General features: G+C 39.7%; 1 protein-coding gene and 1 long non-coding RNA gene across 2 annotated transcripts; one reads left to right on the top strand and one right to left on the bottom strand.

Moving 5' to 3' along the window:
- Positions 1-494: 494 nt before the first annotated feature.
- Positions 495-21,313, bottom strand: LOC124283919 (probable methyltransferase-like protein 24). Its single transcript, XM_046719956.1, has 6 exons — positions 21,109-21,313; positions 20,642-20,727; positions 17,622-17,750; positions 14,571-14,645; positions 1,762-1,903; positions 495-882 (listed from the first exon to the last, which is right to left on the bottom strand). The coding sequence occupies exons 1-6, from the start codon at positions 21,289-21,291 to the stop codon at positions 565-567; spliced, it is 933 nt and encodes a 310-aa protein (XP_046575912.1). The 5' UTR covers positions 21,292-21,313; the 3' UTR covers positions 495-564.
- On the top strand, positions 5,549-24,593 carry LOC124283920. The gene is made up of 3 exons (XR_006900434.1): positions 5,549-5,651; positions 14,323-14,328; positions 24,583-24,593. It is a non-coding gene; the product is annotated as an uncharacterized LOC124283920 (long non-coding RNA).
- Positions 24,594-24,989: the final 396 nt, after the last annotated feature.

The raw sequence follows: 24,989 nt of genomic DNA on the forward strand, positions 1-24,989 counted from the left end.
GTTACGTTATGTAGTCAGTATGTTTAAATCTAACATGGTGATCATAACATGGTGATCATCAGAAAATGAACCCAAATGATGCAGAATGGTTGATGATCTGTTACTGATCAGTATGTTTAAATGAATAGTATCAAATGATGCAGAATGGTGTACTGATCAAATGAATGAGGGAATGTGTGATTCTTTAAAAGCGAAGATGGTAAATTTGTACTTAGTAAAGCATGGACATAAACATGGTCTCCGTTGTAAACCCCGTTTACAGGAATGTTATGGATTATTACATTTGTCTGGAGACTAAGAACAACGTTTTCATAACAACTTGCATCGAATTTGCATAATAATCCCGCTTTTCATCCAGAATCAATACTTTGCCAAATAAGCAACTTTTTGGATGGAGGAGAAAATATGCATTAGGATGAACCTCATTTGTCAATGCAATACTAATAAATGAAATAACAAGCAATTATAGCCAATGCCAGACATATATTTTTTTCACCTTTTTAGAGACCTGAAATGACCCTCTTTTACCAAATTGCATTAGATGTTAGCTTGGTCACCAGATCTTTACCCAAATGTCTGTGTGTCACTGCGCACCATGTAAATCTCATGGCAACCTGTTCGCTCCATGCCAAACATTGACTTGTATTTGGCATCCATGTTTTTATTTGTATGGAATATCCTAAATCCAGCATTATAGAAGTCTCTCAGCAGCTCCAGACCTCTCAGGTACTTGTCTATGTCCGGCTCTGGGTGAGATTTCAGCTTGACGTGAATCTCAAAACAAAACTGTTTCACATTTTTCAGAGCCCCGCTTTTCAGCATCTCTGGAAATGCCCACCATTCGGAATAGTCAATGTCAATCTTCAGTAGGTCGATCACGGCCTGAAAGATAACAGATGTTTCTAAATAATAAACAAAATAAGTTCCAAAACATTTCAATGCAGAGTAGGTGTCTCCCAGCATTATACTAGAGCCCTACAACACTTTATTTCCAATATTTCTACTGACAATTGTTTACATTCTTATCGTATAATGAAGTCCCTGTTTCAAAAAGAGTCATTAGTAAACTGTGATCTGTTTTAACTCCCTTGGTTTTTTTGTCTAAATCCCGTGCTTCCGGACACCTTAAAGTTTGGACAATGGATACATAGAGAATCTCACCCAAGTGTCTTCTGATATCAGTTATATCAACACGAGTTGATAAAGTTACAAATACCCGAGGCTTGCCGAGGATATTTTTACTTTATCAACGAGTGTTGATATATTTGATATCAGAAGACACGAGGGTGAGATTCCATTTATCATTCAAAATCACTCTTCATTAATTTTCACATGGGCACAATGTGTTAAGCCCATTTCTGGTGTCCCCCGCCGTTATATTGCTGGAATATTGCTAAAAGCGGCGAAAACTAAACTCAGTCAGTCAGTCATTAATTTTCAATGAAAAATGTTCATCTCTGAACATGGTACTGCCATTAGACTTGCAGTGCAGCGATGTCATAGCATTGTGACGTCATTAAGTACATGACGTCATCACATTGTCAGGGCATTGTACAAAATCTACTGTCAAAACGATATCTCCTAGGAGATATCGTTTGATCTCACACAAGCGATATCTCCTGTGGAACACAGTTTTGGATGATAAAAATGAATACTTCTTGCATCATTTCAGCAGCTCAAAATTCAGTACGGGCACACTACTGTCCAGACAAACGGGGTTTATTTAACTGTTTCTGACAAATTGAACTGCAGCGTTTCTACCTGCGAGTGGCCATTTTCCTTCAGGATGGAGCTGAATGTGCGCATGCGCCAGCCCATTGTATTCGTTTCATCAGATACGTTGAGGCCTGTACGGTGGAAGTGAAGGTTTGGTCTTCTATCGTGATCTTTCACTTTTGTCATGCTGTAACAAAACAAATGAGTGAATGAGTTTAACAATTTTAACACTGCCATTTTAAGTAACTGTTATATTACTGCATGCCAGGATGAATCCTCACTATCAGGCAAGGTGGTAAGGTGAGTTGTCAAGATGATGTTGATTATCAGTACTACACTAACATATAATACAGACGCGTGACCTGTTGTGGTGTGCGTCTGTTTGGGGTTGAGGGAGGGTACCAGTACGGACTAATATCGATATATAGCGTTCTGAGACACCAAGAATGAATACCCTACCAAAACACTGACCCTGAAACCATAGGTGCCCGACTCTGATATAGTTATAAGCATGACCTATATATATAAGATATAAGAAAGGTGTGTCAGTAAATCGAAACAAAATGGCGGCCCGGCTCGGCTCGGTTCGGTTTTGTTCTGACAAACGCTTCCATCGCTTTGACCGTTGAAAAAACTGCACAATTTATACTCAGTTGACCTCTGTAAAGTACCTTGCGTATCACAAACCTGATGATTTTATTCCCATTTAAAGCTTTCAATAATTTTGCCGTTCATTCTCGGACGAAGTCAGGACATATGCCCGGAAGTAAACAAACCTCAGGCTACAGACCCGCACCGATTAGTACAGCGAGTCTCTGATTGGATAGCGTCTTCTATTATTCCCACCTCTTTTAACGTGCAACTATATTATCCAATTAGAGACTCGCTCTACTATTCGGTGCGGGTCTGTAGCCTGAGGTTTGTTTACATAGTGTGTATGTTACAGAATTGTAGGGAATAGTCTTAAGACTTTTCTACTTTGACCTGGATTCTTCGAACATGCAACATTCGTTGGAGAAAGTCAATAGAGAAAGGGGTAGTGCGCGATGTATCTGGCGGACGTATATGGAGAAAATTCGAAGAATGTTACTGTATAAATACAATAATAGAAAAATACCGGTTATGTTTAAATAGTACCCTCAGTCTGATAGCCAGAGAGATTATTGTGAAAGATCGCAATATGTATCATCATAAACGGGCCCAGATAAAAGTACATGTGATTCATCCCCACATTATTTCCCTTTTATACAGGACATCGTTGTTACATGTAGGGCAAACACTTTCTTCTATAAGTATCTGCCGGTTTCACGTTACATGCATTCAGATTACTGAGAAAAGTAGCGACGCACGTTTTCCTCCATCACACATATAATTGTATACATACCCAGTGATTAGTGATAGCGCTGCAAGCAACTTATCAAAATGTACGACATACACTATCATCTGTAGTAGTAGTGCTATACCTAGCATTGTATTTATTACTCTCTTACATAAGTTGAAGCTTAAGTATCACAGGGTTGTCATGGTAACGATGATTTGGCATACTCTTTATTGTCTTATTCATCAATCTGCGATTAAAATTTTAATCAGTTTTGACGTGAGCATGCTTAGAGAAAAGACCCTTTTGAAACGTAAAGTATTGTGATCGAACCTGTAGGCCTTTGTAAAGCGAATTTCAAGCCACCTACATAAAAAAAACTGTTTTCATGATAAATGTCTGTTAATCCGTGGCACGATTCCGACCATATCATGAACATGTGTTTGTGAATCATAATCAAATAGTGATGTTACAAGGCAGCCATGCTGCGTCAACAACACACGCAAACGCACGAGAATTGCAATACGTGCCCCTAAACCACCGATTCTCCGTGACCTGGAGACACATGTGATTGAGCGTATGTAGGGACGGGTAGAAGACAAAAGACAAAATGAATACTCGTGCTGTTATACTTTTGAATTATAAGTAAACATTCGTTCTTGTCTCGGGATAAATGTATATTTTCCAGTTTCAACCAAATGTACATTCGAAGGATATCGAAAACTAGGTTACGCTATTTGAACCATATTTACAATTAAAAGACCCCAAAAAACAATGGTCTGTTGTCCAATTTTTTTTTTGTTTTCCGTATCTTATCCCAGTCTGTATCATAGTCGCATAACGATATTATTTCCCCTTCCGTCCAGCCCTTACTGTAATGCCTACGCCCTAAATGAAGCATGTCTAGCTTGAAAAAAGGCTCCTTTAGAATTTTATTTGGTAAATATTAGCATTTCACTGACTCAATCATATTGGAAACAATTAGCAACCTAAACTTCATTATGACGATGATTAAGGCATCATTGTAAAACACAAGGGTCATTTCCTTGTTAACTTAGAAGCTTTCGGTGTCCAATATTTGGAACTCCAGCCAAAGGTGATGTTATGCTGTTTGGAAATATGTTCTTTTTGTAATGCTTTGGTTGCACTTAATGATAAGTGATTGTTAGATGTTTTTGAAGGATATTCTCAGCTGACTCAGAGACTTTGCGCGTGCCCCCCAACCCAACCCCATCTTTCAGTTTTATGTTAGTGACATGATCTGCACACTGATGATTTAAAACAGGTATATAAAAAATAATTGTTTGCAATCTTGACCCAATTTAGTTTTCCTGTTATCTAGCAATTTTCAGTTTCTATTTCCTGGAAATTCTGTACGAAGATTCATTTAACAGTTTCACCCAATAACAATAAAGCCTACAGATAATACGTTTCGGTACTTTGATAGATTAATAAGTGCACATTATATTCCATGATATTTGGGATGCCAAAATGATTAACAATGATTGCTAAGGGCACTAGACGACGTATGTATTTATGACACAAAGCATTAAGAAATACAGCTGGCAGGCTAATTTGAATGTCAACGAGGATATCAATTTTCTCAATCAAATTGTGATTGTCAAAGACTCACGAGGTAAAAGCATCCATCAATATACCTATTATATAACGCCTTATGTGTGTGTAACGTAGACTACGTCTCTATGAAGCTATATAGAAAAGCCAACATCTGGCACTGTGACCAAAAATCTTTATATTGCATCTGTGTCGAGAATGATCAGTTTTAGCGTGTGACGGCTAGCTTATTGTCAAGAACTGCGCAACTCAATATGTGGTAAGGACATGCTAACATTATCATTAAACTACCACCTGCCAAGATTGAACAAAGGAAAGGCAGTATTGTGACAAAGTAGGACAACTTATCGGCGACAGAATATTGACACATCTGAAACGGTTAATAAGCAGCTCATTATTCTGACACCACATGTTGTGAGTGAGTGAGTTAATATCTACCTTCACATCGGCAATATTTCAGCCATATCGGGTCGAGAACAATTAATAATTATATTATTGATCAATAAAATTAGAAATTGAAAGCCTGTTGACGAAGAACAGTAAAACTACTAGTGTATCACAATGAATGCTCCCAGTGCCTACAGTGAAACATTCGCAGTCAATGAAAATAATTATTGTTATTTCAACAGAAGCTATGCATGTACTGTTTTAGTCCGTATTTCACTCTGAGACATAAAACATTTCCAATATATTTCGAGATGCAGAAATCATCAGGGCAATGTACTGTTTCACGTGTGGCACATATGAGATAAAGTGGCATCTATACGTTTGGAATGATTTGAGAAACACTAGCCAAATCAGTGGGTTGCTTGTCATTACATACTCATGCCAAAATGGTTTTCACCCCCTCCCCCTCCCCAACCCCACACACCCCACCCCCTCTCCATTAAAAAAATTGAAAGGGTGACAACCATTATTGGCATGAGTATATTTCCTTAATCTCTGCAGGCGCTCGGGCTCTTTAAGTACAATATAGACAAACTTTATGGATAACAACTTCTGTATTTGGTGAGTACGACGTGTCGATACAGATTCGTGTAAGGTAACATGAAGTGGAGGTGAAGTATATATACTGGGTGTAACAAAGAAAACAACATTATTAACACAAATGGCTTGACAGTAAACTGATAAAGCCAGCGAGTTGACAAAGGGAAAGGCTTAGAAGCCTAATGTACAAATGAAAGGGGTATTTTAGAAAGGAGATGTTTATTCAGTTGATTCCGCTTAGTGGAGGAGTGCACCATAAGCGGGTGGAATGAAATGCCGCTGATAGTGGGCTTTTGGCGTTTTATGTGAATGGCTTCGGTGAGTTTGCGTTTGAGTCCGTTTGATTGTTGGCAAGACTGGTGATGTCAGCCCAGTTTATGTTAGCTAGGATACATAGCGTTCACTGTTCAAGTCAGTGAAGGCTATGTATCTTAGCTAAGTTTATGTATGCAGTATTCGATGAGTGCATTAGTAGTTGAAAATGTGTCCATGCTTTGTTGCATCTGTTCACCAGTGTGAGCATTTAACGCACAATCGGGTTTTTTTCAACTGCTTGCGACAACTTCGGCCCCACAATAAGTACAAAGAAGACCGAAGTCATGTACCCGTCTCCTCCAGGTGTTCCATATACTGAAGCAAATATCGAGGTCAAGGTCACAAAAACTACCTGCAGTCGACAGCTTCACATATCTTGGCAGTTCCCTATCACGTTGTGTGGATATAGACGATGAAGTCAACAAACGCATAGCAAAGGCCAGTGCTGCATTTGGGAGGCTGCGTCCTACTGTATGGGATAGAAGAGGTATCTCGGCCACAACTAAACTCACAGTGTACAAAGCGGTGGTCCTCGCCACTCTGCTCTACGATAGTGAAACCTGAACTGTCTACAGTAGACATGCAAGGAACTTGAACCATTTTCACACCAAACGCCCCAGAAAGATTCTCAATATCCGATGGCAAGGGAAGATCCCTGATACAGAAGTACTAGAGAGAGCCATTCTCCGCTCTATCCACACTCTGGCTGGCCATGTGTATCGGATGTCTGACACCAGAATTACGAAGCAACTCCTCTATGGGGAATTAGCATCTGGCAAGAGAACAGTTGGAGGTCAGAGACTACGGTTTCAAGACAGCTTGAAGGCATCGCGAAAGTCCCTCAACACAGACTGGTAGAACTGGGAAATAATTGCCCTCGACCGACCTCTCTGGCGTAGAACACTGAAGACTGGATGTACCATCTCAGAATAGTCACGTACCCAATCTGCACAAGAAAAGCGTGGTGCACGAAAATCTAGAACTGCAAGCACTTCAACTACAGTGACGGACTACAGATGTCCAGCCTGTGGACGCTACCTCTGTGCCCGGATCGGATTGACCAGTCACCTCCGGACACACAAACTCCAATCAACTGCGAGAAGCCGTGGTCCTTGTAGACGACAGACGAACATTGATTGATTGATTGATTGATTGGTTGGTTGGTTGGTTGGTTGGTTGGTTGATTGGGTGGGTGGGTGGAGTGAGTGAGAGGTTTTACGCCACACTCAGCAATATTCCAACAAATCAGACAGCAAAAATCAAAACGCATGAGCAACATTAATGTTGTCAGGAAGTAAGCTTTCAATTATTATCGAAGCTGCTTACTTATCTAAGTTTATGAACTTATTTGCAATCACTAGAATTTTCTGTAATCTACCCAAGAGATGGAATCATACTAGGTGTACTGTTAATGTACAGTAACTGAAATTGGAGAAAACGTCCGTATGGGATAATATCTGTATTCCAAATCAAAAAGAGGCCATACCAAGTATGCGCCTGTTTGCACATTTACAACAGTAATTTACACAGGGAATCATTAATACATTGTAATAATCTTTTTTGAAAGTATAGATAATGAAATTTATGCAGCTATGATCAATCGGGTAACTCATACAAGTGTGCACTAAAATTAAGGACCTACCGGTTCATGTCTGTGTGAACACACCTATCTTTTTTTATTGCAATAAGCAGTGTCTCCTTGTATGTCATATATAATAAGTGTACCTTAGGCCAGTTATTTAAGTTGTAATGTAATTTCCATTACAAACGTATAAACGATAGTACCTACTGATCAGAAGGGCTTATCAGTACCCCACCGCCACCACCCCACCCTAGGCCTACCCCATCCCCATCCCACACCCTCTCCGCACACACACACACTCCCTTACATATCGCGCTGGCCCACAGACCCGTTTTTTAACCTTTTAAACAGACATCATGTGGCAAGAAAGGCACGCACGTTAATAAATGCAGAGTTGAGTGTTCGTTTATTTTAACACCCCTTTAAACGTGTGTAAATCTGACAGCCAGATGATACGTAGATTTCAAACGTTCTTCATATGACCGCCGGATGAAAAGTATATTTCCTAACGTTAGTAAATTTGGGTAATACAGTCATTTTACCGATTCCCGGTAACAGTATAATTTGAGTATGACCAGACACCAACAGCTCCAGGCAAGGCCCAAGCATAGATAGAAAAGCTTGAGATTCCTTGGTCCAAGGGCCGCAGACCCGGCTGGGTCCAGGGGGAAATTGGTGGTGCCATCGCATAATTGAAAAATTAATTCTCAGAAAGGTCACTGAAAACAGTGTTTTCAGACTTGGCTGTGTGATTTGAAGTAGTTAAAATGTGAACCCAGTTTGGCGTGAGATTTATGAATATTGTAATGGGAGCTTGTCATTAGTAATACATTAGTAATACAATAGTAGTACATTAGTGTCAAAACAAAGGAGTTGGCAGGTATGCCAAATGTTCTATGAATACAAATGTTAAACCCAAAGCAGTTATATAACACCACCGTGCATTGAATAGTTGCCTTTCGCGGAACGTTAATGCACAGGGGAAAGTACTATATTTCATGTGTGCCTCGGGGAACTCATAAAAATATTAAGGCATGCTCTTTTAAGAAAAACTATACATGTTACCCGTGAAGACCGGGGTTAGAATTGGTCTCCAGTAACCCATGCTTGTCGTAAGAGGCGAATAACGGAATCGGATTGACACATGTCATCGTATACCAATTGCGTAGATCATGTTGTTGATGACTGGATTGTCTGATCCAGACTCGATTATTTACAGACCGCCGCCATACACAAGGAATATTGCTGAGTGCGTCGTTACACAGCAGACAAACCAAAACCAAACCTTTAAGTCCTCCTGACTTGTGTTTTAAACTTAAACCAGCGTTTTTCTTCAAGACAGGCTTTATCCAACTCTTGCTCAAAAGTTGTTTGATCAAGGTTACAACATTCAAGGCCTGAATAAAGTTTCAAGAAGTTTTATGATACTATTAGACATAAGGAGGACATTTCGAAATTTGATGCAGCAGTGACAAAAAATGATGTCCGATGCAATTCGCTATTTTGACTTATACCATGCGTTCCCGAATTATTTCAGGTGAACAACTGACTAGACTTAGCTTATGTTTATGACGGGTGCCACCGGTGGGGCAGATACGCTCACCTTTTCGCGAACACGTGGTATCATCACTTCATAGTGATTCATATTAAACACATGATCTGCCATCGTTTCGCATGGTGACAATCACTGGATTGTCTGGTCCAGACGCAATTTGGTTACAAACAGCATCCTACAGCTGTAATGCTACTGAAACAAATATATGCTCATTGTATAGTCACAATTGAACAATCGACTCTGCTTTGAGCAGAGATTTCTTATGAATGTGGAAAGGGTTTTGTCGCTTCTATTTGCATCGTTAACGCGTAGGATCATAAAAGGAGTAAATAACAAAACAATTATAGATATATAAAATCAGCGTTATGAAGTATGAACGTGGAAGAAACTGACAAAGTTAAACAAATATTTTATGCCGGTATATGTTATTGAAAAATTAATATATCACAGACAAGTGATCATGACCACTATCTTAAAACTGCCAAGAGTCACATTGATAACGAGCATCGTAGATAACCCGGGACCAGTATCTCTAAAGCTAACAGAACCAAGGTGCAGTACGTTTATCCGTATTGTGTGTTTAAATCTTAAGGTCAAACCACGCGCGCGTTTATCTACTCGTCATCCATTATACACATTTATCATCAACTGACATCGCTGGAATACATAATCCCAAGTTACAATAAATAGTGTTATCAGTAAATGCGTTTAACTATGACAGCTGGAATAGGTATGAAATAGGGACGACACACAGTCCAAAATCATCCTGTGAATGTGTAATAAACTCCTCGTTTATTTACTCAGGTGAGAAACTTCATTTTCTTCTACTTGTTAAAATATTTGTGCTATTATGTCTTAGTTTAATCTATCGTACCTTAACTATATGTTGCAATCCTTTGCACTTCCTTCAGGTTTGTGTGCAACGTGGCCTCCTTCATATATTTTTCATGTATTCTGTATTACTGTTTAGGATTGTTTATTACTGATTAATACTACGATGTTTTGTGATTTATATTTCTTATTATTATATAGATATTTATATAGCGCTATAGTCCATCCCACATGCATTCTCAAAGCGCTTCTTTGTTTTTCTCTCGATCAATTGGATGTGAATTCAGCGGCACATAATACCAATCTCAACTCCCTGGGGATCATACAACTCTTGCTGCCACTAGGCGCACCGAGTTAATGCAACTTTCTCATCCTTTCGAGGTACCCATTCACAGCTGGGTGGATTGGGACACATAGTCACAGTACTTTGTCCAAGTTTACTGCACGTTGCTGTACCCGCAACTGGGTGTTTGCACGTATTCATGTGGCCACCATTTGCCAACGGATTCGTGGGTTCTTTTAAGTGCACAGGGTTGTGTGCTGTACACTAGGGGTTGTTACAACACTGAAAGAGTCTGCACACAAAGCTGACTCCAAGGTTTTTACGCCAGGTCACAGGTGGGCTCGATCCGGGCACCTCCAAGCTCGCTGGATTACTAGCCTGGCGTCTTAGACAGCTCGCCCCCCACGCCCCCTAATAGACTGCATGAACGCCCACTGGGATGATGTGTGGAGTTAGACAGCTCGCCCACCACGCCCCCTAATAGACTGCATGAACGCCCACTGGGATGATGTGTGGAGTTAGACAGCTCGCCCACCACGCCCCCTAATAGACTGCATGAACGCCCACTGGGATGATGTGTGGAGTGTATCGGTAACCCTGACTATTGCATTACATTGTGAACACTATGCTGTTTTTGGACTGTTATAGAATGTAGATTGCATGAGTTAGTGAGTGAGTATGGTTTTACGCCGCTTTTAGCAATATCACCGCGGGGGACAACAGATATGGGCTTCACACATTGTACCCATGTGGGGAATCGAACCCGGGTCTTCGGCGTGACGAGCGAACGCTTTAACCACTAGGCTACACCCACCGCCCCGTAGATTGAGCCCACTGGGGTGATGTGTAAACTATTGCATTATGTGAGTACATTAGAATGCGTATCGTCATTAATGTAGTTTGTCTCGTGCCTAACGAACCACATGAAATGTTTATGTACTTTGATAGCTGATTGGATTGTTAACATGCTCTAATAATTAATTGTAAATCATTTTATTATTGACTGATTATATACAAATTCATTCAGTGGCTGTGTAATAAACTCATCGGTTATATACTCAGGTCGTGTATTGTGTTTGGGTTGGTATAGTAGAACCTCTTGCCAAGCGAGCTGATTCCCCAAAGACTCCCGTTTTATTAGAAGAGAGTAGGAGATGGCGAAAGTGAAAATAACATGGTTCAGTGACTGTCAAACCGGTCTCTCTCAGTTAGTGTTGTTTAAGGGACATCAATCAATAGCCAGACATGAAGATATTTGAATCAATACAGCATTGCTCGCCAGGGCGCACAAAGACTTAGCTATGACAGGCACTGAAACCTGAAGCATAGTGTATTCATTCGCTGATACGACCAGTGGCTGTTGGAGACCTACTTTCTGTCACAGATCCCCAGCTACATCCACTATTGGAGAGAGAGAGAGAGAGAGAGAGAGAGAGAGAGAGAGAGGGAAGAGCCATTCCTAATTATTATTTTGTTCAGAAATATGCCCCAGATGGAGAGTTTTGCTTACTATATAAATACTTGTAGATCGATTGATGGTGCTCAGTCAACACAAATTGTTGGTGGAAGAAATTAGTCTGTCTCGCAGTCCCTGGACCACATTATTTCCCCCACAGCCTAGTCCTACCTGCAGTGCTAAAGCCCTAAATGAAGCAAGTCTAGATTCCCCGAGCTTCTGAATCGTTAGTCTCCTCGGATTCCCTTTTTTAATTTAAATGGGTTTGTTTGTTACTATCAAAATCATATATATTCAGAGACTAAGCGATAGTCTAGAAAGAAATGTACACCCACCTTCCCACCCATGCAAATAAAATGAATGTGCTCTAAGGGTGTTGCAAAGAAATGTACAAAGAGAATTTAATTCAATACAACCGTCACACACAAAAAGGTATAATATTTGCAATTTGAGATCACCCGTTGAACACTGCTTTTTCTCTTTTCCTCCAGGGAAAGTATAGAGCACGCATATGAACGTTCTGTTCCTCAACAGGGGCGGTGGGGTAGCCTAGTGGTTAAAGCGTTGGCTCGTCACGCCGAAGACCCGGGTTCGATTCCCCACATGGGCACAATGTGTGAAGCCCATTTCTGGTGTCCCCCGCCGTGATATTGCTGGAATATTGCTAAAAGCGGCGTGAAACTAAACTCAGTCAGTCAGTCTGTTCCTCAACAATACATTTGCCTTTCATCGAACATTGTTGAAAAGTACCCACCCAGTGATCACGACGCGACAATGTCCCTTCTAGGATTCCATACTAAGCAGATGACTATCGGAACCGTTTCTATTCAGTTCAACAAAAGAGCAGACAATGATCAGTGTATCAATGCTAATGATGCCCATACTTCTCTTCTTTTATAATCCTGGGCCCAATAGGCAACTAGCCTGTCAGGCAGGTCGACCCATAATAAAACGAATATTGACATAAGCAAAGATGTCTCCATGGAGATCACATGCTGCAACTGTATTTTATTTGTCTAATATATTTCGTATTGATTCAGATCAGTCCACCGCTGGTATTATTAGGTATTGTGTGGAGGGACCCGTTATTGATCAGGCAGATGACAATGGTACTATATGTTTATATATATGTAATATATAATATATTATTATTCCTGAACAATATCAATATTACGGTTAACTAGTAAAGCTATTACAGGAAATATTGTTATGAAAAGAGTCAGAGAAGCATAACGCCTGTGAGTTCTTGGAGTCAGTATGCTGATGGTAACGATATCCTCGTGTAACTAAACATTTACAACACATTGATAATTCTGGTAAACTGTATAAGCATTACATGTAATACTGTTGTGAATAGAGTTAGAGAAGCATAATTGACAGTCTGCCTCGCAGTCCCTGAACCACATTATTTCCCTACAACATAGCCCTCCTAGACTAACAACTAGTCTCTGAAATGAACATATTTTACTGAAAAAAGTTCATAGTAAAAAAATATATATAATGAAAAGGAGCCCTGAGACTTTCTTCATTTTCCTGAAGCTGAGGAAATCTAGACTTGCCACATTTTCTAGACTTGTGTGGGCTTTCTTGGATATATTTGCTTCAGGGTCTGTACGAGAGACTATAGCCCTCCCTGCAGTGATAAAGCTCTAAATGAAGCAAATCTAGATTTCCTCAGGTTCTGGCTATGGTTTCCCTAGGGTTCCTTTTCAATTTGAAAGGGTTTATTTGTTACAATCAAAATTATATTTTCAGGGACTAAGCGTTAATCTACATTATCGAATACTATGCCAGTATTGCATAACAAACGCATGCAGGTAAAATATTCTTATTTACTCAGTTGCTAGTGATTAGGTTGGTGATCGTAACTCTAAGGTTGTCTTGTACAATTGACTGACTGAATAAGGTTTTACGCCGCTTTAAGCAATATTCCAGCAACATCACGGCGGGGGACACCAGAAATGGGCTTCACAAATTGTACCCATGTGGGGATTCGAACCCTGGTCTTCGGCGTGACGAGCCAACGCTTTAACCACTAGGCTACCCCACCGCCCCTGTTTTGTACAGGGGCACCCTGGTCTTAATATATAAGATCAATACTTATGGTTGCCAGAGCAACAACTGTTAGCAAGCCATGAGCATAATCGCCTTAATGAACCCCAAAGGAGAACAAGTCCCAACGCATCTACAAGTGGGAGTATTTGCTTTAACATCGGAAACAGGTTCTGTAAGGTGTCAGTCCTTTATCCCAAGGCATCCGGAACATGTTAAGATTCAATTTAGGTCTCTTGTGTAATGCCTGCATATACATATGGCAGATGTTTCACATTTATTTCGAAATTGCTGATATTTTCATTTGTTTTTAAGATTTCCTAAATTAAATCAGAGAAAATTGAATCGAATTGAAGATATCTTAAATGCATTAAAGATATCTCAAACAGAGATATTTATGGATATTTGGATCTAATTGTAGATATTTCAAATACAGATCATGATAAATATCTACATTTCGTGACATCACATCGTGACATGGTGATGTGATAAAGGATATCTTGTGAAGAGATGTTGTTGTCTTAAACTGAATTAATCATATCAGAATGATATTTAAAGATATAAACAAATTCATGTTTTAATGATATCAGTAATTTAATTCCTGACGACCGTGAGTTCCATTCCTTTACAAAGAGAGTGATCCCATTCCAAGGCTGTCGTCACTTTGTGGAATGAGGGATGATCATTACCTGCTACACAAAACAAGAAGGGCGGATCTGGAGGAATAGCTTTGTGGTTAAAGCGTTCCCTCGTCACGCCAAAGGCCAGGGTTCGATTCTCCATACTGGTACAATGTGGGAAGACCATTTCTGATATTGCTTGAAAATTGCTAAAAAGCTACCTAAAACTAAACTCACTCACTAACAATACAAGAGCAACTGAAGTACTTGACAAACGTACCTTGGATCATACGAGTGGATATGGCAGCCGTAGGCTGTAGCTACTGCATCGTCGAAACTCCAGTCGTAATTGATCCTGAAAGGGAACAATAACTATGAAATAGATATCACAGTATCAAAGGTAATCTTACAATCTGATAAGGGCTGCAGGTAGCCTGGTGGTTAAAGCGTTATCCTGTCACGCCAAAGACCCGGGTTCGATTCCCCGATTGGGTACAATGTGTGAAGCCCATATCTGGTGTCCCTGCCGCGATAGTGCTGGAATATTGCAAAAAGCGGCGAAAACCCATTCTCTCACTCACTCACGACAATCTGACATAATCAAACAAGATCTGAAGTGTACCAACCCAAAATATGCTTCCATATCTACATGCTGTTTGTACATCTTGATAGGGAATGGATTCTGGTCTGCTTCAAATACTACAGTTCCAACGCGTTTTATTTACAAAAATATTTAGGTTCATACTTTTAATTACTACAATATATGATTTTCCATCTGTGTCTACTAGCTAAACTGTCTAGTCTCCATCAGGTAGCTGTTCCATAATTATAACTGGCTGATCTACTTGGTCCTTCGATTCTGAGGACAACCACTCGCAGACCTCTGGGGACTAATTTTTACCATATCTTACCATAATTTACTACATTTTACCATATCTTACCATTTATAATCTATATATGAAAGATGAGGTGGGGGTCGTATTTTCGTGAATTTGTCAACAATTCATTTATTTCTGTCAAACTCCAGATTTTACTAGACACAGTCAGGTACAAATTATACAGCCCAAAAATCTACAGCAGAACATATTCAAAGTATGCCTTTTGAATAAACATCAGTCCTTGATCTGTTATCAACAAATTCGATCTTTTCATAACAAATAAATTATCCTTTAGATTAATTGTCCTTAAGATTAAGGTATCGAACCGCACTTCTATGGACATAATGCATTGCAAATTCCAACACTGATTAATCAATTATTGTATATATTGTACAGTTTTCATCCACTGTGTCTCCTTTCAGAACAAGGTCTGGTAGCCTAGTGGTTAAAGCGTTCGCCCGTTAAGCCAAAGACCCGGTTCGATTCCCCACATAGGTACAATGTGTGAAGCTCATTAAAGAAGATGATATTGCTAAAAGCGGCCTAAAACTAACTCTCTCACTCACTCACTCACTCACTCACTCACTCACTCACTCACTCACATGAGCAGAAAACAATGAAATCAGTGATTCGTTGAAATATATAATCAAAATATTAGCTGTAAAAATGCAAAAAAGTAAAATATTTTTACGCAAATGTTCAGAAAGTCTCTGGAATAATAGCATTGAAATATTATTGCTTGGTATTTACCAAACATGATTTATTATACCAACCATATTTTGCAGCGGCAATTGTCTATTTTTCTGTTATAACTTTAAATATGATTCATGGTTGACAGTACCAGCTTGAGCTGACACACCCTGTCCAACAAGTTCACTCGGTCCTCTCCATTCACTTGAGTATGCGAGTCCCAATGGCCTCACCACTGTGTCGTTGAAAGGACCTATTCACTGTTTATGGGCTTTGTGTGTCGGTTGCCGTGCAAATCAATGCGGCGAGACGACATGTATGGTTTAAACATAATTTTATTCCGTCAATACAGAAACCTGGATAGGCGAACAAGCCAAGTGGCTTATATAAACGCCGCTCTAGTACACGGTTCCAATATTGCTGGATACATATTTGAAATAGTCCGACAAGAAAAGAATACTACTGAAACAAAATTGCACTCAGAAAAATGATTGAATAATAAATATTTGGTTATGGTGTTGGTTGTGCCTAGCAACGAAAAGAGCTGCCGCAGAAAATCAAGTTATATAAATCTTGTCTTGCGTTGAATATACATGTATATGTAGAGGTGATAATCACTGGAAGCGCTTACTTTTAGAAACGAACTGGTGTAATGAGTTTAGAATGTCACAATTTGTTGAGTTATCCAATGCGCCGTTACCGTATAAGGTAGTTTTCACATCGTATCCTTGAATATAAAAATACACCGTTGTTCTTAAATTTTGATAGTTCCGACATGTAAAATGGTAGTGAATGACGTCTTCGTTATAATGACCACATGAACACTTAGCTGTTACTGATATATGTCGATTATATCTGTCTGCGTTCAGATCACTACAGCCGAGCTTGAGGCGACAATGGATGATTTGACAAAATCTAGTCCCAAAATTTAAATCAAAGTAGTTGTCAGTTTCTGTTGGATTTATCATGGTTTTAAACTGCCTCACGGAAATAGCGTTTACAGCTCCATCGGGCAATGAATTCCACGACATAATCGCGCTCGGTAAAAATGACTGAGAATATCTTTGTGTTCTACAGTAAATAGTAGTTTGAATGGAAGTACTATCTCTAAGATTATAGTTGCTTTGTTGAAATACTCTACCTGGTACAAGATCATTCAGATAATCAGGAGTCAGACGATGATACATTTTATAGAAAGTTATAAGTTTAGAGCGATATCGTCTTTGTTTCAGTGTGCTATAATTAGTTTCCTTGTATATTTTATCAAGACTGGTGCCACGAACCGCACCGCATATAGTTCTTAATGCGTCTAAGTGTAAATTTTCCAGTAAAATCGCCTGTTCAATCGTACAATTATCCCATATATGACAGCAGTAATCAAAAAGTGGTAAGATAAAGGAGTTATATAAAGTAGTTAGCGTTTTCCGAGATAAACGATAGACATGTATATGGTACTGTACAATAATCCTAGTTGTCTGCCTCCAGCACAAAACACGAAACAAGTGTTAGGGTTATGGTTGGGTAGTTAACGTCTGAGACATTGATATTCAGGTATGGGGTGGGGGAAGGTATGGGGTGGGGGTACAAGACTGTAGATTCTCAAGTACTCAGCAACAGAAGCAGACGTGGAAACGATCAACCTGAGACCCAAGACAAGACATGTATCGATCAAGGTAAACGGGTTTCGCGTGTATGTAGCCAATCGATGAACAATCTCTGTGAGGATACTGTTGCTATGGCAACGAGGCATCGACCAGACCTACCCAAAGGAGTAAATATTGCAGGGTGTCTTGATGTTATATGGAGGGTCTTCACAAACGTTCCAGCCACCGTCACCGACGTTGCCTCGCCTGACCATCTTCTTACACGAAAACTGAACGCTGTTGACATAACTGGAAAAAAATAATTAAATATTAATATTGAAACTGCCCTCGGCAATATTCCAATTATATGGCGACAGTCTGCTAATAATCAAGTCTTGACCTGACGATCAAGTGAATCACATCATGAGCATCGATCTTTGCAATGTGGACATGATGACAACTGTCAACCAAATAAGCGAGTCTGACCACCCGATCCCGTTAGTCGCCTCTTACAACAAGCAAGACCAATTCTAACTCGGATCTTCACGTGTCTATATGTTATGACAATAAGTAACTTGCTTGTTAAAACGGTTATAAAACACTTAACAATTACCGTTATCCTCCACTGTTAAAAACCTACAAAGGCATTCAACCTTAACAAGACAACATGTAGCTCTCATTTGTTCTTGCAGCTAAATGACTGCATTTCAGCATCAGAATATTCTGTCCTATATTGGAAGGTTTGTCAACCAAACCCACTAGCTTTACTGTCAATTTCCACTACCTTTTCAAATTCATTAAAATTTAAAATATTCATATCTAACGCAAAAAGGGATGCGTTTACCTGATTAAATTAATACATTTGTTAAAAATTCATATTTTCTTACTTAAAGGAGAATCGTTTCCATGGCAACGAACAAATATTTAATGAGCCTGGTATGGAGTTGTAACATTTCAAATGGTATCATGTAACTGCAGGCTTCCCTGTGGCATTCCAGGTATGATTACAGGTGCATCCTCACATTGCCACCAGGCCACCAAGGATTAACATGCAATGTGAATGAGAGGGTATGTTTTCAGTGCAGTGAGAGTGTTGAGGATGAAAGACACGTTCTGTTGTATTGCCCTATGTATGATGATTTGCGTGAAAGTTTATATGAAAATGTCTGTTTTAGCTATCCCAACTTCTTAGATCTTTGTGATGATGATAAATTAGTTTTACTTTTTAAACACCATGTATATTTCAGTGCCAAAACCTGCTTTTATATCTTGCAAAGAAGAAAACATATTTTATACGGATAGATTTTACACTGTATGTACCTATATAATTATGTATTATTTAGTATTATTAATGTATTAATACATTAGTCTCTCACAACCCTTAAAGGGTGGCTCACTTATATGCTATATTTTATAAATATATTTATATATGTATTTTATGTGAGGTGAGACTGAAATAAAATATCTGTCTGTCTATCTGTCTGCATTAGTTTTAAAATGTTCATACAAGCACAGGGGTTTCTTTGATGGGCATTTTAGAAGTTGAGTCGATGAATTCCTGGCTTCCTATTAGTTGTATAAGCTCTACTTCAGTCCTAGTATGTCACCCTACTGGCTTCCTATCAACTTACTCAATCTGTTATACAAGCGTTGTACATCAACCTCATTTATTGTATAAACAACTCATTTCCTATCTACTGTAATAACAACTCATGTACATACTCTCTCAATTTGTTACTCATGTATCACCTGCTTGACAACGACATTAGAATCTATGTGGAAATGTCGCCTCCACAGAATACAAGAAGCTGTATATCCATAATAATTGTCATTCTTCTTCTTTAAGCACAGGGGTGGTGTCAAAATCTCACTAAATGGTGAACATATTTCACTTAGCAATTAGTGTCATGACCTGAGATATGTTAACTAACTTGGTGAATATGAAAATAATTAAACGAAAGAATTAGTATTATTTCACTGTTCAATAAGTGATCAGTTATTATATGATACCATATAAAGAGTTGTATGGCAAAATGCTCCATTGCAAAATGGCAAATGCACAGGTTGGCATGGGGGGTACTTATATATGGGGAAGGGGGATGCAGCAATTTTGTACATACAAATATTCAGAAATTTTACATGTGGAAGTGGTGGTAATTGATCATGTACATGACATTGGGGGTGGGGGTGTGTTTGTCACTTACTTTGTACATGCTTCTCCATAAAATTCATCATTGCCACCCAATCTACACCCACCCACACCTCCACCCATAAATTATGAATGGTCGCTAAGATGGCTAAACATTAATATTATAGCTGTGTTTATGCACTGAACATTATTGATACTAAATGAAATGGCATGTAAATTGATATTTATGTGATTCAGTTTGATGTTGTGGATATTTGAATAAAAGTTTTTGAGATGACCCCTGGTGACGTCTATGTTTAAGCCAATCATCATGGGTGACTGTATCACACATTGTGAACAATAGGTGGTGGCAAAGATCCTGTCTCCACGGTCTGACGGGCCTATTATATTAGTGAGAAACAGTATACATTTCCTGTAACCCATTTGAAGTTCGGGTTATAACTGACACGAAGAAGCACATACACACAGGCAAGCTCTTTTTTAGATATACTGATATACTCGTTTAGATGAGGCCCAGATAAGCTGCGTATATACGGGTAAAATAGGCATAGAAAATTTCCATTTACGCGTTGAAAAATATTTGTTGCTACCAATTACGCATTTAAAATGTTAGATACGCAAAAAGTTTAAAACAAATGCGTACGGAATATATTTATAAAAATTGCTTGCGTAATGAAGACATCGATTGCTATCAAGTTGTACTGTTAGTATAGGACAAGTGTTGTACTGTCAGTATAGGATGAGTGATTTTTTATGAAATCATTTCCATTATATTTAAGTTAGTTTTGATTAGGTATGACATAAGGCAGAACATACCTGTTTAGTAAACTTACTCAATGACGTAATACTTAGGTGAGTAAAATGACTGAAATACGCACATATTTGAAAGCAGTGGGTAACCGAAAATGAAATACCCACTCAACATTCATAATACCCACTCCAAAACAATACAGTGGGTACAGTACCCACATGAGCTAAATCTTATCTTGAGCTCTGCCGTTTAGATTTTGGAATTTGTTTTAAATCGAATCATTCGTGGACATGACCTTACTTGTGGTATATCTGTGACAGCTGCCGTCTGTCTAATGTCTTCAACACCTGCAGTGTGGGCATGGGTTGTCCTCCTGGCACTGGATTCTGAAAGAAATAGGGGACAGTGGAAACACTCCCTGAAGTGAGCTGAGGTGACGTTTTCACCGATCTGATCAGAAATTCAGCCCCTGGCAGTTTACTGTCGAGGTAAAGCCTAAATTGAGGTAGGCCACTAATCTGATGGACGCCCCTCTTGGGTTGCTGGTAAACCACAAGGCGTTAAATTAATGGAATCGAGGAACCTGAAAGACATAATTATTCAACAAACTGCAGTAATCATCCATTAATATTCCATGTCATATGTAACAGAACCATGCCAGCTCCATGTGTATGACATGTGAATCCTCGATTCCTGGGTAGGAAATCCAGTGGTTGATATTATGATTCAACTTAAACTTATCAAATGAGAAAACCTAGGCTACTTACTGATATCACAGCAGGCGTTGCTGTCTGGGCAGGTGCTGGTACATTTTCCTGGGAACCTCCACTATTCATGTAGACAATCTGGATGTTCTTGAGATTGGTCCATTTGAACATTGCAAACACCATAAAAGACATCAGCACAAAAGCCAGCAGCACCCGGCCTTTCGAAAACTGTACCGGCATCATGGCTCTTCAGTTTGTGGGTGAAGTCCCCGACCCCAGACTCTGCAACAAACAGAAACAATATTTTAGATATGAACATTGACCCTTAGAGTCTTTCCACGTATTTATAATTAGAAGGATACACATAAAAGGGTGGATGGACAAGTGGAAGCCCAGATTATATACTGATGTGCAAAAGAAAGTACACACTTGGTGCTTTGAGACTATCAAAACAACGTAAATATTTTGCTAGCAATGTTCCAATTGGGTACGATATCTATGGTGTTATTGCAACAGGTACACAATTTTTGTGACTTGAGAGTCGCAATCAAAACACTTTTCAAAATATTACGCTGTTTTCAGGAAAACATTGTACCAACGCATCAGGTGTGTACTTTCTTTTGAACGTCAGTTTATATTAAAGCTGTATTAGCCATGCTGTCAAGTCAAAACACAAACATGAGGGTGTAGAGTGGGGCAGTGGTTGTTTGAGGACAGTATGCGTGGTGGGTGGGTGGGTGTGGGTGGGTATGCTGGAGCAGGAGGGCCGTGTACAGTGGGCCTGTGTGAGTTTAGTTTTAGGCTGCACTCAGCAATATTCCATCTATATGCGGTGGTCTGTAAATAATCGAGTCTGGATCAGACAATCAAGTGATCAACAGCATGAGGGTCGATCTACCCAAACGGTCAACCAAGTCGGCGAGCCTGACCACCCGATCCCGTTAGTCGCCTCTAACGACAAGCATGGGTTACTGAAGATCAATTCTAACCGCATCTTCTCCGGTTCAACCGCAGCCCAATTCCTTTTAGTCTTACGGGGTGATGCAGTTCGCCAGGATGGGATTCATCACAGTTTGATCAATGACAGTTGATTCTCAGTCATTTCAAATACAAAAATCAACATTTACTTGTCTTGTAGAGATGCGAATGTGAATGTTAACGTATCGATCATGAACGTCATACCCTTAAATGTAAACTTGCACCACCTGTTGACGATTTAGGGGTTTCGAAAACACACACACACACACACACACACACACACACACACACACACACACACACACACACACACACACACACACACTTTGAAAATTCCTTGATCCGCCTATGGTAGATGTCATCCTATATTTGAATACTAAAACGTCAATCAGCATCATAAACTGAATACAAAAATACCCTGTCGTTTCGTCTCTGGATCGCCATGACACCCAGTCGATCAAAATATTCAACACTTGAATTATAAAATTCCGTTTAAAACTAAACGTCAACAGTCCACAGTTTGTTGAAGTTACTATTACTGACGAGTTCGATCAGGTTTCTTTTTCAAGAGAAAGAGAGCAGTGCCTCAAGGGCATACTTTTGACGCCATTGTTCTGACTGCCAAGGTGCACACTTACATTAGAGCCCCTTGTGAAAGGGAAATACAAGACTTCGTGTATTTTGTCTCCTTATTAAGGTTTCATGGGCAAAGTATGTTGTACATACAACCTGGCTTCTCTTTCCTATTGCTGGTGGGAAGAAAGTTAGCCTCGTTTTTTTCAAAGGGTCAAGGACATGATCAGGGGACGCTACTCTCATGTCAAATATCCATGCAACATAAATTTCAAGTAAAGACGTCCGGTGTTCGAGCCAATATGATATTTCAGTGTGCTCTGAAACGTCAGCGTTATGTCTAGTAATTCTATTAAAAATATCCCTGAGTCTAGTATTGTGCCCGGATCCATGGAACGTGAATCGCAGAGTATTAGTCAATATATAACCGGCTCAGCGGGTTTCAATAAAAGATGAATGTGTTAGTATAGTCACGCGATGTATACATAATTCATTGCGAAGAATTTACCCTCTAACGCGTTCACTCCGTTACACTGATTATGTGTCATCAAAATTTCAGCGTTTAAGCAAAACGGCCAAATGTAGTTTGCACTTGGATCGATCTACCAGTATGGTCAGTTTGAAAATGAAAACTAATATACTACTTAACTGCAGCATCCTGGTGTACGTTTGCTGTGTATATACTTTGATTACTTGATACAGAATGAGGGGCGGTGGGGTAGCCTAGTGGTTAAAGCGTTGGCTCGTCACGCCGAAGGCCCGGGTTCGATTCCCCACATGGGTACAATGTGTGAAGCCCATTTGTGGTGTCCCCCGCGGTGATATTGCTGGAATATTGCTAAAAGCGGCGTAAAACTAAACTCACTCACTCACTCACTGATACAGAATGAACATTATGCGAAGGTGTTATTAACCCACGGTGCATGACGGACGCATTAAGTGAGTGAGTGAGTTTGGTTTTACGCCGCTTTAAGCAATATTCCAGCAATACCACAGCGGGGGACACCAGAAATGGGTTTCACACATTGTACCCATGTGTGGAATCGAACCCGGGTTTTCGGCGTGACGAGCGAACGCCTTAGCCATTAGGCTTCCCCACCGCCCCCCGACCGCATCCGTGGTGTAGTGGTTAGAGCGTCCGCCCGGAGAGCGGAAGGTCGCGGGTTGGATCCCCGACCGCGTCATACCAAAAGACGTTAAAATGTGGTACTTGTTGGTCCCTGCCTGGCGCTCGGCATTAATGGGTACAATAAGGACTGGTCGGCTCGGAGTCAGTATAATGTGTCTGAGTGGGGTATTCATGCTACACTGCGGCGTGGTATCTCAGTGGGCTAGCACTATAAAACCAGCTTAAGTCTGGGCTAGTACAAGCAGCCGCACATACACATACACACGCATGCATGTCGTCATATGAGTGAAATATTCTCAAGCACGAGGTTAAACCCAATTTCACTTCCCCCACCTCCCCACCTCCCCGGACGCATTAAGTAGTGAAATGTGCATAGGGTATTGAAACTCGGGTATAAATGAAGTGTGCACCCCTCCTTTTCTCAATAGTGTGCACACACACACACACACACACACACCCCCCCCTTTCTCAAAAAGCTGTATCCGCCCCTGATGTGTGTGACAAAACAGTGCATGTAAACGAGAGAAACTAGTCATGTGCACAGTCACTAGTCATGTAATCTGAAGGAAAGTATTTTGGGTATATTAACCAAATATTTATGATTGCATGTCTAGTTGATTTCATTCACCGTTTGACGAAATAAGGGGGAAGAAGATTTTTCTTTCTGTTCAGCCCGAAAACGACATTTGTAGTTTATAACACTCTAAAGCCACTATTATCAGTAAGTAGTCAATAGAGGGGTACTGACTCTCAGCTGTTACCATGGATACAGAGATAACACCGTGTAAATACAGATAGTAGTTATACAACAGCGCCTCTCAATGTTAGTGTCGAACCAACTCTCTACTCGAGAGTAGCATAATGGCATACTCAAATATAACTTGCAGTAACTATTACCAAGTTGTATTGACATACCATTCGAATGGTGTATGGTATGCATACATGCTCAATTTCCTAAACATATAAACTTTAAGTAGTTAATGTGCCTCAAACAGAGAATTCTGCAAGTTAGAAAAATATCGGTTAAATTTCTCTGCTCACAACCACCCAATTAACAGTAACTTTGACTCTCGTTACAAAAACGACATGAAAACCTTTTTTTCTGATTGAGGACCTATCGTACACTGAAAACGGGACAAAAAGTATACTGGACAAAAATAGTTAGGGATATATGCAAATTTTGAAATAATGAATAATGATCTATTTATTCATTGACACACTGATAAAATATAAATCATAAAAATACCAATATCCCTAACTT

This window comes from Haliotis rubra, unplaced genomic scaffold (assembly GCF_003918875.1).
Source record: "Haliotis rubra isolate DU_JTF1 unplaced genomic scaffold, ASM391887v1 Scf325, whole genome shotgun sequence".
NCBI classification, from domain to species: Eukaryota; Metazoa; Mollusca; class Gastropoda; order Lepetellida; family Haliotidae; genus Haliotis; species Haliotis rubra.

What these genes read in the sequence shown, in the direction of transcription:
- LOC124283919 (XM_046719956.1), bottom strand. Translation starts at nt 21,291, where the DNA reads ATGATGCCGGTACAGTTTTCGAAAGGCCGGGTGCTGCTGGCTTTTGTG. An exon ending in CAACGCCTGCTGTGATATCA is followed by an intron (nt 20,728 to 21,108) that starts GTAAGTAGCCTA and finishes TATTTCTTTCAG; the next exon opens with AATCCAGTGCCAGGAGGACA. An exon ending in AGGAAAATGGCCACTCGCAG is followed by an intron (nt 883 to 1,761) that starts GTAGAAACGCTG and finishes GTTATCTTTCAG; the next exon opens with GCCGTGATCGACCTACTGAA.